General features: G+C 44.5%; 2 protein-coding genes across 2 annotated transcripts in view; one reads left to right on the top strand and one right to left on the bottom strand.

Moving 5' to 3' along the window:
* Positions 1-2,934, top strand: part of LOC112076901 (myelin expression factor 2-like) — a 26,653-nt gene extending 23,719 nt beyond the window's left edge. The window contains 4 exon segments of the mRNA XM_070441492.1: positions 257-316; positions 514-662; positions 924-975; positions 2,553-2,934. Of these exon segments, the coding sequence (XP_070297593.1) occupies positions 257-316; positions 514-662; positions 924-975; positions 2,553-2,845 (554 nt within the window). The 3' untranslated portion in view covers positions 2,846-2,934.
* Positions 2,935-4,744: 1,810 nt separating this feature from the next.
* slc24a5 (solute carrier family 24 member 5) lies at positions 4,745-17,921 on the bottom strand. The gene is given in 14 exon segments (XM_070441491.1): positions 4,745-5,550; positions 7,065-7,145; positions 7,400-7,423; positions 13,821-14,027; positions 14,710-14,981; positions 15,789-15,796; positions 15,799-15,891; positions 16,185-16,270; positions 16,536-16,628; positions 17,041-17,112; positions 17,115-17,138; positions 17,141-17,218; positions 17,562-17,665; positions 17,667-17,921. Coding segments are annotated over 14 exon segments (1,518 nt in total). The 5' UTR covers positions 17,720-17,921; the 3' UTR covers positions 4,745-5,227.
* Between the last annotated feature and the right edge of the window lie 528 nt (positions 17,922-18,449).

The raw sequence follows: 18,449 nt of genomic DNA on the forward strand, positions 1-18,449 counted from the left end.
TGGGCATTCTACTGGGCATTCTACTGGGCATTCTACTGGGCATTCTACTGGGCATTCTACTGGGCATTCTACTGGGCATTCTACTGGGCCTGTTGTAGCTTGGAACTGGAACCTGCAGGTGGACTGTACTAAGAGCTGAATCACAACTCCTGTATGGGTAACACAACACTGGTCAAGTTAGCATTCAGACTGACAGTGCTGTAACCTGTTTGTGTTGTGGTAACGTGTGTGTGATGCCGTGCGTTCTCTCCATCAGGAGGAGGTTATGGAGGAGACATGAGCAGTTTTGGCATGGGGCCCATTGGGGGAGGATTAGGTACACCGAACATTACATTAACATCTCTCACTGTCTGTTAGCACACCCATTTCATACTGCCAATGTTTCACTGTGCTTGACCTTGATTTGATGTGTGGGTGTGCTGGGCTGGAACTAAAGCCTGCACAACCCCTGAATACCATTACGGTAGGGATTCCGATCTGAGGTGCTCACTCYTATTCCCTGTCCTCTACTAGGTGGTTTGGGCAACCGGTCCATGGATCGGATGGGCTCTGGCTATGACCGTATGGGGGGGGGCATGGCCATGAGCCAAGGGTTCGGGGGCTACGGAGGAGGAGCCATGTCTGACAGAGCCAAGGGCGGATGTCAGATCTTTGTCAGAAATGTACGTTTTATAAATMAATACTGTATAAATGTGCATTATGYCATGATGTGCACACCCCTTTTTAAGCACATTAAAGCACCTAACACATTAATAAGGCTGATCAAATCCACTATATGTACTGCTGGGTATTTACATCATGGACACAGATTAAGTAGCGTGAATTGGAAGCACTTTTAGACGAGGTAGTAGGCATCGTCTAGCTCTGTGAAAATGTCCCTAAAGTAGTTTTATGACCCTGTGTTCTAATGTCCTGTGTTGTAGCTGTCCTATGACCTGACCTGGCAGAAACTGAAGGAGAAGTTCAGTGTCTGTGGTAAGCCTCTTCAATCAGTCTACTGTACTCAATAACCTGCAGATGGATTGAATGTAGCTTTGATCTGCAGTAATGAAATGGCTTTAGCAGTGTCTGTGCTTAAACACGGTCTACTGCTCTTTCTCCCCCTCTTCTCTCTCATCACCCATCTTTCTTTCTCCCCCTCTTCTCTCTCATCACCCATCTTTCTTTCTCCCCCTCTTCTCTCTCATCACCATTTTCTTTTCCTCTGCTCTCTTCATCACCCATTTTCATTTCTCCACTCTTCTCTTCATCACCCATCTTTTCATTTCATCCCCCTCTTCTCTGCTCTCATCACCCATCTTCTTTTTCCCTTGCCTTCCCTCATCACACCCATCTTGCTTTTCCCCTTCTCCTCTTCATACCCCATGCTTTTCTTCTCCCCCTTCTGCGTCTCATCACCCAATCTTTTTCTCCCCTTCTCTCTCATCATCCCATCTTTCTTTCTCCCCTTCTCTCTCATCACCCATCTTCTTTTCTCCCCTTCTCTCTCATCCAACCCATCTTTCTTTGTCCCGTTCTCTACATCTTTCCTTTCTCATCCACCCATCTTGTCTTCTCCCTTCTCTCTCACACCCATTCTCTTTCTCCCATATCTCTCGTCATCACCTATCTTTCTTCTCCATTCTCTCTCATCACTCAATCTCTTTTTCTCCGCCTCTCTCATCACGCATCTGTCTTCTCCTCTTCTCTCCACCTACATTTCTTCTCCTCTCATTGTCCACCCATGCGTTCTTTTCTCCCCCCTTCTATCATCATCACCCATCTTGTTTCTCCCCCTCTTCTCCTCGATCACCACTCTTTCTTTCTCCCCCTCTTCTCTCTCATCACCCATCTTCTCTTTCTCCCTCTTCTCTCTCATCACCCATCTTTCTTTCTCCCCTCTTCTCTCTCATCACCCATCTTTTCTTTCTCCCCTCTCTTCTCTCTCATCACCATCTTTCTTTCTCCCCCTCTTCTCTCATCAACCCATTCTCCCCCTCTCTCATCACCCATCTTTCTTCCCCTCTTCTCTCTCATCCCCCATCTTTCTTCTCCCCTCTTCTCTCTCATCACCCATCTTTCTTTCTCCCCTTCTTTCTCATCACCCATCTTTCTTTCTCCCCTTCTCTCTCATCACCCATTTTTTTCCCCTTCTCTCTCTCATCACCCATTTTCTTTTCTCCCCTTCTCTCTCATCACCATCTTTCTTTCTCCCTTCTCTCTCATCACCCATCTTTCTTTCTCCCCCTTCTCTCTCATCACCATCTTTCTTTCTCTCCCTTCTCTCTCATCACCCCATCTTTCTTTCTCCCTCTCTTCTCATCACCATCTTTCTTTCTCCCCTTTCTCTCTCATCACCCATTCTTTCTTTCTCCCCCTCTCTCTCCACCATCTTTCTTTCTCCCTCTTCTCTCTCATCACCATTGCTTTCTTCCCCTCTTTCTCTCATCACCCATCTTTCTTCCCCCCCTCTTCTCTCTCATCACCCTCTATCTTCTCCCTCTTCTCTTCTCATCCCATCTTTCTTTCTCCTCCTCTTCTCTCTCATCCCCATCTTTCTTCTCCCTCTCCAGGCCAGGTGATGTTTGCAGAGATTAAGATGGAGGGAGGAAAGTCTAAGGGCTGTGGTACGGTCAGGTTTGACTCCCCAGAGAGCGCTAACCAGGCCTGCAGGATGATGAACGGAACCAAGATCAGCGGTCGCGAGGTTGACGTCCGCATACGCGCAACGCCTAGAGTCACACATACACGGTCACGACAATGCTCCTTCCATCTCCAACTGCTTTTGTTTTGTTTTAAAAACACATTTTCCACGTATCCGCGTTTCCATGACTTTTGGATGTGTATAAGGTCTGTTTTTCTTTAATTTTCCGTAGTTTTTTTTTTTTTTTTTTGTAAGCCTTTTTTGGGGGGGTCATACGTTTATTTGAATGAATAAACATTTTAATTTTTCAACGTTGTTGTAAAATGTTACTGTGGGACAAAGGCTACTGGCCAGTTGACAGAAGGGTTGTGTGGGTGTGTTTAATTGAATACAAAGGTTAATTGCAGGTAAGACACCATAAATAAATGTCCTCTGGAGCTAGCCAGAATATCCCTAACTAAAGACCTTTTCTACCCGGAGGAAACCAGACCAGAATGGTGTAGGAGAATCATCTAGTGAAGTTAACTGATATGACTCATGTTGCAAAATATGTGAAACTAGTGTCCATAAATGTTTAGTTTGCTAGTATTGTAATGTAATAGGATTCGGTTAGTATACACTGGGAGTCTTAAACCAGCTCTGCTAGCTGGAACTGTGCACCAACTGAAATGGTGTTCATGACAAGTGGACAACTGAATGGATACTTTATTGCCTTCATCTTAAACAGTTTCTGTCTGACAGTCAAGACCAGTGGAACTTTTGGGTTTCTTCTCTTTGAGCGTGTCCTCACTCCTTACTGTTGAGCAACACAGGTTGCTTGTAAACGCTTATCTGTTCTACCTGGACACATACCCCCTTCCCTTCCTCGTTCACCAGCATTGAGTAATGGCAGGTTATCCATTATATTGACCAGACTAGTGGCTGCTCTAACAATGAAAGATGTCTTTAAAATGGAATGCAGTCGGGAGGAGGCAAGCTCAGGTGGGCCCATTCTAGCCATTGAGAGGACAGAAACACGTGTGAACAGGCACAACTCTTATATAAGTTGCTGGGAAGTCATGTGATACTTATCAGAACACTCATAATCTAAGCATCGCAAAACTACTATTTGATCAAATTAACCTCATGTAGCAAGAAGGCCATTCTCGTTTTTTTTGTTGGCCAAATGTGACAATCATTGACCTCCATACAAAAACTAGGCTTGTGTGAAAAAATGAAGTAAATGCCCACTGGTGACAGATATTGGCCAGTTATCCTCTCGCTTTGTTTCCTCTGCGTAATGACAAGATAAGGTCAGAGGAGTCTGTTGAATATTAAAAAACAGCTTTATTTCCTGACTCAAGAGGTGAAAGGCAGTGTTGCTGTGTCATTCTCACTCAGGTAGTATGGAGTCTGCATCGGGCTGCATCTCAAATCACACCCTGGACCCGTCAAACTCAACTCTGGACATTGAAGCCAGTTCCACTGCATTTTTTCTAATCAGGAAATGATTTATGCATGGCTGCAATTAATAATCAGTTAGAACAGAAAACCAGCAGGCTCCAGACCTCATAGGGTAAGAGTTGAATAACCCTGCCCTACATACATTTAAGTTTCCTTCTTTTGGCCAGAGATTTATATTTGGGGAGAGTGTCTTTGAGATGTAGCCTTATATCTTGGATCTTGGTCTTGGCACACTGTCCTGGCCTGTATTCATAAAGAGATGTAGCCTTTATCTTGGATCCTGGTCTTGGCACACTGTCCTGGGCCTGTATTCATAAAGAGATGTAGCCTTTATCTTGGATCCTGGTCTTGGCACCCAGTCCTGGGCTGTATTCATAAAGAGATGTAGCTTTATCTTGGATCCTGGTCCTGCGCACCAGTCCTGGGCCTGTATTCATAAAGAGATGTAGCCTTTATCTTGGATCCTGATCTTGGCACCCAGTCCTGGGCCTGTATTCATAAAGTGTGTCAGTAGGAGTGTTGGTCTCGGACCAGTTTAGATCAGTGGTATTCAAACTTTTTCGGCGGGGCCTGCATTTTTTTCACCATCATTTCTCACGACTCCACCAATACATCAGCAAATAACCTTTAATTCATTGTATTTTTTATCTCTTATCGAAACAAAAAGAAACCAATAAATACATTTACTCAATACAATTTTATTTTTCAAATTATCTTTCTCAAAAATGTTTGTATAGTGTCCCATACAATAATTTATACRGTTATTTTTGTAAATCTATATATTTTTTTAACTGTATTTGAATTTGGTGTTCCGACACTCCTAATCTGTCCACAAACCCAACTGCTAGTGGGGTCGCGACCCGACTTCGAATACCACTGATTTAGATCATAATGAATAAGAGGACATGGACACGGTGGACCTGATCCTATATCAGTACTCTTACTCTGAGACTGTGAATCTGGGCCTTGTATTTGGGTTCTGTATAAATGGTCTGAGTGTCAAGAGGTTGGTTCTGGGTGGTCTGGTTCTGGGGAGGGCTGCAGTGTGGACTCCATCGCTGCCACTCAGCCACTACACAGTCTGATGAGTGCAGCCTGCAGCAGCGCTGTGTGTGTGCTACCGTGTGTGTTATTGTAGGTCTCTGTGTGTTTATCAGTGTATCAGTCGCCGCACAGTCTGACAGGGTTGTTCCCTATGATGCCCAGTTCGTAGAGGATGGCCAGAGTGGCAAAAACAACATAGCAGAACAGAGAGACGATCCCCAGCTTCCAGTCCAGCTTCCAGCCGTTTATATGGACTGCCACGAAGAGAAAAACGATGGAGAGGAGGAGGGTGGCGGAGATGAAAACCAGACCGGTGCTGTTGACCTCCACAGGGTTGACCGTGTCCACAAACACTGTCTTAATGAACCAGGGAAGACCCAGACACAGCATGTCAAACACATTAGAACCCACGATGTTGGACATGGCCATGTCGGCTTTACCTGGAACAGAGCAAGAGAGGGGAGGAGCGAGGGGAGGAGAGAGAGGGGGGAGGAGAGAGGGGGGAGGAGAGAGAGAGGAGGAGCGAGTGGAGGAGAGAGAGGGGAGGAGAGAGGGGACAAGTAAGATGACATATAACACTATGTTGTACATGTCTGTTTTACCTACACTACATGACCAAAAGCATTTGGACACCTGCTCGTCGGGCATTAATATGTAGTCGCTGCTATAACAGCCTCCACTCTTCTGGGAAGGCTTTTCCACTAGATGTTGGAACACTGCTGCAGGGACTTGCTTCCATTCAACAACGAGCATTAATGGGGTTGAACACTGATGTTGGGCAATTAGGCTTGGCTCGCAGTCGGCATTCCAATTCATCCCAAAGGTGTTCTATTGGGTTGAGGTCAGGGCTCTGTGCAGGCCAGTCAGGTTCTTCCACACTGATCTTGACCAACCATTTCTGGTATGGACCTCGCTTTGTGCATGGCCATTGTCATGATGAACACGAAAGTGCCTTCCCAAACTGTTGCCACAAAGTTGGAAGCACAGAATCGTCTAGAATGTCTTGTATGATGTAGCGTTACGATTTCCTTTCACTGTAACTAAGGGGCCTAGCCCGAACATGAAAAACAGCCCAGACCATTATCCTTCCTCACCAAACTTTACAGTTGGCCCTATGTATTCTGGCAAGTAGCGTTCTCCTGGCATCCGCCAAACCCAGATTTATCCATGGACTGCAGCTGGTGAAGCGTAATTCATAGTCGCAGACGCGTTTCCACTGCTCCAGAGTCACCTGCGGCGAGCTTTACACCACTCCAGCCGACGCTTGGCATTACGCCATGGTATCTTAGGCTTGTGTGCAGCTGCGCTACGGCATGAAACCATTTCATGAAGCTCCGACGAACAGTTCCTGTGCTGACGTTGCTTCCAGAGGCAGTTTTGGAACTAGGTAGTGAGTATTGCACCACCAGGACAGACAAATTTTTATAGGTGGCTTCAGCACTGGCGGTCCAGGTCTGTGAGCTTATGTGGCCACCACGTCGTCGTGCTGGCCGTTGTTGCTCATAGACATTCTACTTCACAATAACAGCACGTACAGTACAGGCAGCAGTCTAACAGGGCAGAAATGAGACAAACTGACTTGTTGGAAGGTGGAATCCTGAGCTGGCCACAGTTGAAGGCCAACTGAGCTCTTTAGTACGGGCCATTCTACTCGCCAATGTTTGTCTATGGAGAATGCATGGCGGTGTGCTCGATTTTATACCACCTGTCGCAACGGGTGTGTCCACATACTTTGTGTGTATATAGTGTAGAGAGAGGAATGTGGACTTGAAGTATGATTCGTGACCGATTATGATAAGGGGGACATCTAGTGGAATAAGTTGCAGCTGTGGGCTCCATTTCGCTCTGAAGTAATATGTCTCTATGTATCTACTGACTACATAAGAAAAGAGAATGTATCTCAGGGGGACTAAAGGTCAGAAAGGATTAGAAATGAAGCTACAGTAGTAGTTACCTTCTCTGGCGACCATGACACTAGCCACTGTGTCTGGTTACTCTGGTCCCTGAGCTAACAGAGTCAGGCCCATCACTGTGTCTGGATACCAGAGTCTCTCTGTATATACAACAGAGACACACGTCAGATACACAGGCACTAGAGTCAGGCCCATCACTGTGTCTGGGATACCCAGAGTCTCTCCTGTTATATACAACACAGAGAACACACCGTCAGATACACAGGACATAGAGTCGGCCCATCACTGTGTCTGGGATACCCAGAGTCTCTCCTGTTATATACCACAGCAGAGACACACACGTCAGATACACAGGACATAGAGTCAGGCCCATCACTGTGTGGGATACCCAGAGTCTCTCCTGTTACATCTCAGACATACCACAGGGTCAGATAGAACACAACACAGGGCAATGATACAACACAGGTCAGATAGAACAAACACAGGGTCAGATCAGAACACCAACGCTGGGTCAGATAAAACGTCAAAACAAAGGCACACACTGGGTCAGATAGAACACAACACTGGGGTCAGTTAGAACACAACACTGGGTAGTTAGAACACACACACTGGCCAGATAGAACACAACACTGGGTCAGATAGAACACACACACTGGGTCAGATAGACCAACGCTGGTCAGATAGAACACAACACTGGCAGATAGAACACAACACATGGGTCAGATAGAACACGAACACTCAGTAGAACAACAACGCTGGGTCAGATAGAACACAACGCTGGGTCAGATAGAACACAACAGGGGTCAGATAGAACACAACACTGGTAGATAGACACAACACTGGGTCAGATAGAACACAACACTGGGTCAGAGCAAATAGAACTCAGTAGAACACAACTGGCAATAGAACACAAACTGGTCAGATAGAACACAATGCTGGTCAGATAGAACACAACACTGGGCAGATAGCAAGCAATGCAGATAGAACACACACGGGTAGAACAACACAGATCAGTATGTCATACATCGCAGTCAGGCCCATCACTGTATCTGGGACACCCAGGGTCTATCCTAACATAGAGAGCATAGGTAGAAAAAACACATGATGCAGGTGATATAACACACATGATGCAGGTAGAATAAACACACATGATGTAGGTACATAAAACCACAATGATGTAGGTACATAAAACACACATGATGTAGGTACAATAAACACACATGATGCAGGTAGATATAAACACATGATGCAGTAGATATAACACCATGATGTAGGTACATAAAACACACATGATGCAGGTAAGAGATAACACACAGGACACAGGTAGAGATAACACACAGGATACAGGTAGAGATAACACACAGGATACAGGTAGAGATAACACAGGATGCGGTAGAGATAACACACAGGATACAGGTAGAGATAACACCACGGACATAGGTAGAGATAACACACAGGATACAGGAGTAACCACAGAATACAGGTAGAGATAACACACAGGATACAAGTATAGATAACACACAGGATGAAGGTAGAGATAACACACAGGATGGTATAGATAACACACAGGATGCAGGTAGAGATAACACACATATACAGGTAGAGATAACCAACAGGATACAAGTAGAGAATAACACACAAGGATACAGGTAGAGATAACACACAGGATACAGGTAAGAGATACACACAGGATACAGGTAGAGATAACACACATGATGTAGGTAGATATAACAAACATCCAGGATACAGGTAGGATAACACACATGATGCAAGGTAGAGATACACAACAGGATACAAGATAACACAGCAGGACACAGGTAGAGATAACACACAGGTTACAGGTAGAAGATAACACACAGGATACAAGTAGAGATAACCACACAGTATGCAGGTAGAGATAACACACAGGATGCAGGTAGAGATAACACACAGGATACAGGTAGAGATAACACACAGAATAACAGGTAGAGATAAACACACATGATGCAGGTAGAGTATGCACAACAGGTACAGGTAGAGTAACACACAGGATACAAGTAGATATAACACACGCGACAGGAGTGTAGATAACACCAGATCAGCATAGAAGAACACAGGATACGTAAGGATAACACACAGGATCAGGTAGAGATAACACACATGATGCAGGTAGAATAAACCAGGTTACAGGTGAGATACACACAGGATAGGTAGAGATAACACACAGATCAGGTAGAGATAACACACAGGATACAGGTAGAGATACACCAGGATGCAGGTAGATAAAACACACAGGATACAGGTAGATAAAACACACAGGATACAGGTAGATATAACACAGGGACACAATAAGAAAGGCTTCAGGTGGACAACAGTGCAAATGGTTTAGAAACACTACTTTAAAGGAGTCTCCCTTCCCCATTTTATTTTATTTAACCTTTATTTAACTACGCAAGTCAGTCAAGAACAAATTCTTATTTACAATGACGGCCTACCCCAGCCAAACAGTAACCCAGGCGACGCTGGGCCAATTGTGCACCGCCTTATGGGACTCCCAATCACAGCCGGTTGTGATACAGCTTGGAATCAAACCAGGGTCTGTAGTGACGCCTCTAGCACTGAGATGCAGTGCCTTAGACCGCTGCGCCACTCGGGAGCCCATCACTCTCTCTCCCTCCTCCATCCCTTCTTCCATCTTTCCACCCTGTACCTCCTCACAAATCCCAAGCCTTACTGGTCACATTACAAAGTTCAGACGACAGAGAAACACCACAGGGAAATACACACACATGCCCCATTGATGAACTCTTTATTTTCTCTCCCCCATTCCCTCTTTCTCACCCCTCCCCCTCCATCTCTCTCACCCTCCCCTCTCTCTCTCTCTCTTCTCTCTCTCTCTCTCTTCTCTCTCTCTCTCCTCTCTCTCTCTCTCTCTCTCTCTCTCTCTCTCTCTCTCTCTCTCTCTCTCTCTCTCTCTCTCTCTTCTCTCTCTCTCTTCTCTCTCTCTCATGTGAGCTGTTCTGAAGGTTAAAACATAATAATCCCATTATACTCTCATGTCTACCAACGTCACATGACAACATCAGTCCTCAACGCTGATGTAAGGTCAGTTCTTTGTGTTTTCTCTGTAATGGTAAAGCTTGGGGATAGCTGATCCTAGATCTGTGCCTAGAGGCTACTCCCACCCGAAGCTCACATGACGTCTCCTGGCAGCCATGCAGTTTGTGAGGTGAAGCAGGCGGTAATCTGACTGCTGTGTGTGTGCGTCTGTGTGTGTGTGTGTGTGCACACATTGCGGATGTGTGCATGTGTTGTGTGTGTACGTGCGTCTGTCCATGTCTGCGCTGCGGTGTTTAATGTGTTTAAGTGTACCTGCGTCCGTGTTTAATGTGTTTAAGTGTACCTGCGTCTGTGTTTAATGTGTTTAAGTGTACCTGCGTCTGTGTTTATTGTGTTTAAGTGTACCTGCGTCTGTGTTTAATGTGTTTAAGTGTACCTGCGTCCGTGTTTAATGTGTTTAAGTGTACCTGCGTCTGTGGTTTAATGTGTTTAAGTGTACCTGCTGTCAGTGTTTAATGTGTTTAAGTGTACCTGCGTCAGTGTTTAATGTGTTTAAGTGTACCTGCGTCTTGTTTAATGTGTTTAAGTGTACCTGCGTCTGTGTTTATATATTGTGTATTTAAGTGTACCTGCGTCTGTGTTTAATGTGTTTAAGTGTACCTGCGTTGTGGTTTAATGTGTTTAAGTGTACCTTCGTCTTGTGTTTAATGTGTTTAAGTGTACCTGCGTCTGTGTTTAATGTGTTTAAGTGTACCTGTGTCTGTGTTTAATGTGTTTAAGTGTATCTGCGTTTGATGTGCCTTCATTTGCATGCGTCTGCATGTGTGCATGCGTTCACACGTGTGTGTATCCATGCGTGTGTGCGTGTATGTGTGTAATCCCGGTGCTGGCTGGGCTAGTGTCTGTTCACCGGGCCATTGGAGCTCCACTAAGCCTGTAGGACCCAGCTCTGCTCTGGAATCCCAGGAATCAGCATGTGACTCGACTCTAACATCTGACATGTTCTCATATACTTTCTACACCTCCTCGTTTGGACTTCCTTAACTTTCTGATTGAGTAACATGAAAAGGGTTTAAACTAATGTGATTCCTTCTTTTCATGTAAAAACTGCAAATGTTTTGCTCAATAACACCTGCAGTCTGGAAGCAGGCACTTAGACCACATACACACACAAGTTATACCACTAAGGTACAACACATTTGCACAGAAATAATTACACAATTGTTGTGGAGACACAACAACGGTTCAGACAAACTCAAACATTGTGTCAAATGTGTTGTACATCAGATGTACAACCTGAGTGTACACAGCGCCGAAGGCAATATATTGAGGAAGGATGTATTGTGTATTGAGGATATATTGTGAAAAGCATTGATAAAAATGACATTGATATCCGACAGGTGGCGTCACTCCTACGCAAAGCTCGTCCCTTAACCAGACAATGCAGAGTGAATCGTCACTTTGTCTGACGTCAGACATTGGTAACACTGATGTAGAGGAGCCTGACTTACCTAGTGATCAATATGTATATATTTACTTACAATAGTGACCCTCCAGACCAGTGTTTATATATATATATACAGTATATACAGTGCCATAATGACAAAGCAAAAACAGGTTTTTAGACATTTTTGCTAATTTATAAAAAATAAAAAACWGAAATATCATATTTACATAAGTATTCAGTCCCTTTACTCAGTACTTTGTTGAAGCACCTTTGGGGAGCGATTACAGCCTCGAGTCTTCTTGGGTATGACGCTACAAGCTTGGCACACATGTATTTGGGGAGTTTCTCCCATTCTTCTCTGCAGATCCTCTCAAGCTTTGTCAGGTTGGACAGGGAGCGTTGCTGCACAGCTTTTTCAGGTCTCTCCAGAGATGTTCGATCAGGTTCAAGTCCGGGCTCTGGCAAGGCCACTCAAGGACATTCAGAGACCTGTCCCAAAGTCACTCCTGTGTTGTCTTGGCTGTGTGCTTCTTTGTCCTGTTGGAAGGTGAACCTTCGCCCTAGTCTGAGGTCCTGAGCGCTCTGGAGCAGGTTTTCATCAAGGATCTCTCTGTACTTTGCTCCATTTATCTTTGCCTCACTCCTGACTAGTCTCCCAGTCCCTGCGGCTGAAAAACACCCCCACAGCATGATGCTGCCACCACCATGCTTCACCGTAGGGATGGTACCAGGTTTCCTCCAGATGTGACGCTTGGCATTCAGTCCAAAGAGTTCAATCTTGGTTTCATCAGAGCACAGAATCTTGTTTCTCATGGTCTGAGAGTCTTTAGGTGCCTTTTGGCAAACTCCAAGTGGGCTGTCATGTGCCTTTTACTGAGGAGTGGCTTCCGTCTGGCCACTCTAGCATAAAGGCCTGATTGGTGGAGTGCTGCAGAGATGGTTGTCCTTCTGGAAGGTTCTCCCATCTCCACAGAGGAACTCTGGAGCTCTGTCAGAGTGACTATCGGGTTCTTGGTCACCTCACAGACCAAGGCCCTTCTCCCCGATTGCTCATTTTGGCCGGGTGGCCAGCTCTAGGAAGAGTCTTGATGGTTCCAAACCTCTTCCATTTAAGAATGATGGAGGCCACTGTGTTCTTGAGGACCTTCAATGCTGCAGACATTTTTTGGTACCCTTCCCCAGATCTGTGCCTCGACACAATTCTGTCTTGGAGTTCTACAGACAATTCCTTTGACCTCATGGCTTGGTTTTTACTCTGACATGCACTGTCAACTGTGGGACCTTATATAGACAGGTGTTTGCCTTTCCAAATCATGTCCAATCAATTGAATTTACCACTGTGATCAATGGAAACAGGATGCACCTGAGCTCAATTTCGAGTCTTATACCTTATGTAAATAAGGTATTTCTGTTTTTATTTTTTATAAATTTGCCCAAAAAACTAACTGTTTTAGCTTTGTCATTATGGGGTATTGTGTGTAGATTGCTGAGGATTAAACAAAAATGTTATACATTTTAGAATAAGGCTGTAACATAACAAAATGGCAGCTTCATTAAATAGTACCCAGAAAACTTCAGTCTCAATGTTAACAGTGAAGAGGCGACTCCGGGGATGCTGGCCTTCTACGCAGAGTTGCAAAGGAAAAGACATATCTCGGACTGGCCAATAAAAAGAAAAGATTAGATGGGCAAAAGAACACAGACACTGGACAGAGGAACTTAGAGCCAGTTTGCACTGTTCTGTGAAGGGAGTAGTACACAGCGTTGTACGAGATCTTCAGTTTCTTGGCAATTTCTCGCATGGAATAGCCTTCATTTCTCACAACAAGAATAGACTGACGAGTTTCCGAAGAAAGTTTTTTGTTTCTGGCCATTTTGAGCCTGTAATCGAACCCACAAATGCTGATGCTCCAGATACTCAACTAGTCTAAAGAAGGCCAGTTTTATTGCTTCTTTAATCAGAACAACAGTTTTCAGCTGTGCTAACATAATTGCAAAAGGGTTTTCTAATGATCAATTAGCCTTTTAAAATTATAAAACTTGGATTAGCTAACACAACGTGCCATTGGAACACAGGAGTGATGGTTGCTGATAATGGGCTTCTGTACGCCTATGTATATAAAATCTGCTGTTTCCAGCTACAATAGTCATTTACAACATTAACAATGTCTACACTGTATTTCTGATCAATTTGATGTTATTTTAATGGACCAAAATTGTGCTTTTCTTTCAAAAACAAGGACATTTCTAAGTGACCCCAAACTTTTGAACGGTGGTGTATGTATATATATATATATATATATATATTTACCTACGATAGTGACCATCCAGACCAGTACGTATGTGAAGGCTGAGATCCAGACAGCGGACATAAAGAAGGTGAACATGAACCATTTTTTCCAGAACCGTCTCCTGCAGTCTGGAATAGTCAGGTAGAGAATCACGATGGCCGGGAGGGACAGCACCCACAGGATTCGCTTCAGGTCGTTCTCTGGCATCGAGAACACACTCTTGTGGTCTGGAACACACACACACACAGAGAGAAAACACAAGGAGTGTCAATCCCTGTTCTCATATGAAACACACAGGTGTGATTTACTTGAAAAAGTTCTCACACAAATTGTGACATTTTATGTAGAAGCCAGAGAAAGCGTTCAAGAGAAAATATGTGTGTGTGTGTGATTCTCAGATCTGTGTTTTGATTAGCGGCACCTCTTGCTGTGTTGTTGTTGCTTGGCAGGAACATTTTTGCAATTTGCTCTCCTCTGTCCCCACAAACTCCCCACTGGAGTAAATCGCCCCCCTTGCTTTTACTTCACCACATTCCTAAAGAAAATTATATACTTTTTACTCCATACATTTCCCTGACACCCAAAAGTAGTCGTTACATCCTGTATGCTTAGCAGGACAAGAAATGGTCTAATTCACACACTTATTAAGAGAACATCCCTGGTCATCCCTACTGCCTCTGATCTGGGGGACTCACTAAACACATGCTTAGTTTGTAAATGATGTCTGAGTGTTGGAGTGTGCCTCTGGCTATCCGTAAATTAAAAAAACAAGAACATTATGCCGTCTGGTTTGCTTAATATAAGTAATTTTTAATTGTATGTTTTCGCAATTATATTTACTTTTGATTACTTAAGTATATTTAAAACCAAATACTTTAAAACTTTTACGTGACAGATAGAGTCAGCTACCCTCTGGTATCTCATTCAGGCCGTGCAGACTGAGGGAAATGTGTGAGTATCCTGAATCATCCTGGAAGATTCCGCTGTCGCTTCTAGAACGTCTGTGGACCCTCAGAGTGGTGTCGACCAATGGCTGTGTCTCGCTGTGATCCCCGGAACCTTTCCCCAGGCAAGTACAGCAGGGGCTGAACCTCCTCAGAACACACTCACTGATCCTCAGGTCAAAACACAACACTACGATGTACACCCCATAGACCAGCAACAGACAGGCTGCATCATACCTGGGGAGAGGGGAGGAGAGGGAAATGGGAGAGAGGGTTGGGGAGGGGAGGAGAGGAGATGGGAGGAGAGGAGAGGAGAGAAGAGAAGAGAAGAGAAGAGAAGAGAAGAAAGAGGAGAAGAGAAGAGGAGAGGGGAGGAGACGGGAGGTTAGGAGAGGGGATGGGAGGGAATGGGAGGAGAGGGGTGGGGAGGGGAGGAGAGGAGACGGGGGAGAGGGGTGGGGAGGGGAGGAAGAGAGGGAGGGGAGGAGATTTGAGGAAAGGAGAAGAGAGGAGGGAAGAGGAGAGTTAAATGCTAATAAAAAACGAATACAATCACTTGTACATGTATATTAGAACTGATTGGTTTATGACTCTGTATCCGGCAGTAATAAAATAGGAAGGTTGTGTACCCAGGAGGATTGTTGATAATTAGTATCACACCGCTGGCTGTAAAGTGTTACTGCATGCTGAGATTGAGGAAGTGGAGTTGAACACAGATACTTACCAGTAACACAGGGCACTTTTAACTTTATTGTCAAAGACAATCAATTCTCAATGACATGTAAAAGTTCCACTGTCCTGGAAAAGTTATACTGTTGCAAACACACACAGAAGGCACTCCCTACACACACAGAAGGCACTAGCATCCGCACTACACCGACACACACCACACACACACACACACACACACACACACCACACACACACACACACACACACACACACAACACACACACACACACACACACACACACCACACACACACACAACACACACACACACACACACACACACACACACACAACACACACACACACACTTAACCAGTAAGATCTTTGTTGTCTGAAATGATGGCTATAACAGCAGAGATAGAGATGGCGTAAGCTAGACAGTCCCGGAACAGAGGCCAACAGGTCAGACGACCCACCTAGGACAGAAAACACAGCTTATAGTACACACACACACACAACACACACACAACACACACACACACACCACACACACACACACACAACACACACACACACACACACCACACACACACACACACACACACACACACACACACACAACACACACCACACACACACACACACACACACACAATCATCTCCCCCTTGACCTACTAAAGCTGCCCCTGGCTGGAATGGATGATTATTATACCACTGAGCTCTTTATGGTTAGGTAAGGCTTCCCATAATGTGTGTACTGTACACATACCACTTTGGTCAGGAGTCCACAAGCAGCACAGATCCCCAGGAGGTTGTAGACAGCTGATCCTACGATGGTGCTCAAACCGATGTCCCCTTTGTCACAACACACCTGGTAAGACAACACCACACACACACACACACACACACACACACACACACACACACACACACACACACCCACACCACAACACACACACACACACACACACACACACACACACACACACACACACACACACACACAGAGTTGTTAACACATGATGATGATGATGACAACGATGGAGGATGATGATTGTAGTGAGTGGCAGTTATTCTTAGCAAACCATAGTATTAAATGTTGTGCATATGTTTCAGATACCTTACGTACCCAGAAAGGCAGTGACCATTTCAGGAGCAGAGCTGCCTGCTGCCATAAAGGTGGCTCCTGCTACGTCCTGAGATAGACCCAGACCTGGAACAGAGACCAAGAGACGTTGCCATTTAACACACACACGCACGCACGCGCACAACACACACACACACACACATGTAACAGTATAACTTAGTACCGGACCCTCGCCCCGACACGGCCGCGAACCAGGGACCCTCTGCACACATCAACAACTGACACCCACGAAGCGTCGTTACCCATCGCTCCACAAAAGCCGCGGCCCTTGCAGAGCAAGGGGAAACCCTACTTCAGGTCTCAGAGCAAGTGACGTAACCGATTGAAATGCTATTAGCGCGTACCCGCTAACTAGCTAGCCATTTCACATCCGTTACACACACACACACACACACAACACCACACACACACACACACACACACACACACACACACACACACACACACAACACACACACACACACACAGAGTGACTTACGGTCACTGATAAGTTCTAAAGAAGGTAGGAAGTAGTCGTCACAGACTAATGCAACTGCCAGCAGCATGTAAATATGATCATAAAGTGTATGAGGAGTCTCCATCCTTCCTCTCCTGTAGTGTGAAGAACCCCTCTGGAAACTCAGACGACTGCGTTGTAATACACTCTGTCTCATTCTCTGAAACAACACACACAGAGTTGTCTAAGTTACAGAAAGTAACAGTCTACAAACTCATATAAAAATATACATACTGTATGTAGGTATGAAACTTATACAATAAAAATAAACATTTGAAGTGAAAAAAGAAAGTAACAGTCTACAATAACATAATTATAGGCTTTTTGAATAGATCTGTAACATTACTGAATGACCACATGCCAACATGGTGTCTATTCTTCTGAGGATGTTATGGGGATTCGTTCTCAATTAGTCACCGCCATTAGCTGCGAAAACATTGTCACCGTTTATTGGCTTGATCTAATTGATTATCAGGCTTGATGGGTAGATTGTGAACACTCACCTAGCGCCCGGCGCACTCTGTTGGAACGGGAGTCCTCCTGTGCTGCTGCTGCAGTGAAAGACACAAGATGAACCGTGCAATAAGAAACTGAAACTAGTCCTAGAATAAGGTATGAAGTCTTTTCTGTTCTTCTTGTGCAGCACTCCGTCTCTATACATGGTTTTAGAATAGAACCGGTAAAAAATTACGCTTTCATTAACTACTGCTGCAGTGCGTCATGAGTTCACTAATAAGCCAGTAAACATACAACAAGCCTCTTACTAACTAACCTAACTCACATATACCACTACTCCCACTACCTACTCTATTAGGGCTGAAGAGAGATCATGGGGGAGAAAAGCATATTTAAGGCCTGTGTTCAGCGAGAGAGAGAAAGAAAGAGAGAGAAAGAGAGAGATCACGGGATGAAGTTATTCTAGCTGAAGGCACCCCAGCCCCCTGTAACTCGCTCCCTCCTCCCCCCATTCAATTTGACCACCATAGAAAAGTCTCAAGATAGGAAAGATATTTCCTGGAAATAAACATTTACACTCATTTAATATTATTAGAAAGGCCTCACTCTATGGTGCACATATAGGCTAGGCTCCCATATGGAACAATTATATATTGGAATGTTTTTCAATAAAATGTAAATATATTGTGGAAATGTTTTTTATCATGTATTCATCCAATATAGAAATAAATAGATTAAATATATGTAAATATATATGTTGTATATATGTGTAAAATACACACCTCACAATCTTCTCTACCCCGATGATAATGTTGAGTCTCTATTGACCTGAGTAACTTAGCATTAGGTTCCCAAAGTGGCATTTTGCATGCTAAAGTTGGATCATTGAGTTATAAAATAATAAAATAAAGAAAAAAAAAGAATAAAATATTTAA

The sequence above is a fragment of the Salvelinus sp. IW2-2015 genome, unplaced genomic scaffold (assembly GCF_002910315.2).
Source record: "Salvelinus sp. IW2-2015 unplaced genomic scaffold, ASM291031v2 Un_scaffold4114, whole genome shotgun sequence".
NCBI classification, from domain to species: domain Eukaryota; kingdom Metazoa; phylum Chordata; class Actinopteri; order Salmoniformes; family Salmonidae; genus Salvelinus; species Salvelinus sp. IW2-2015.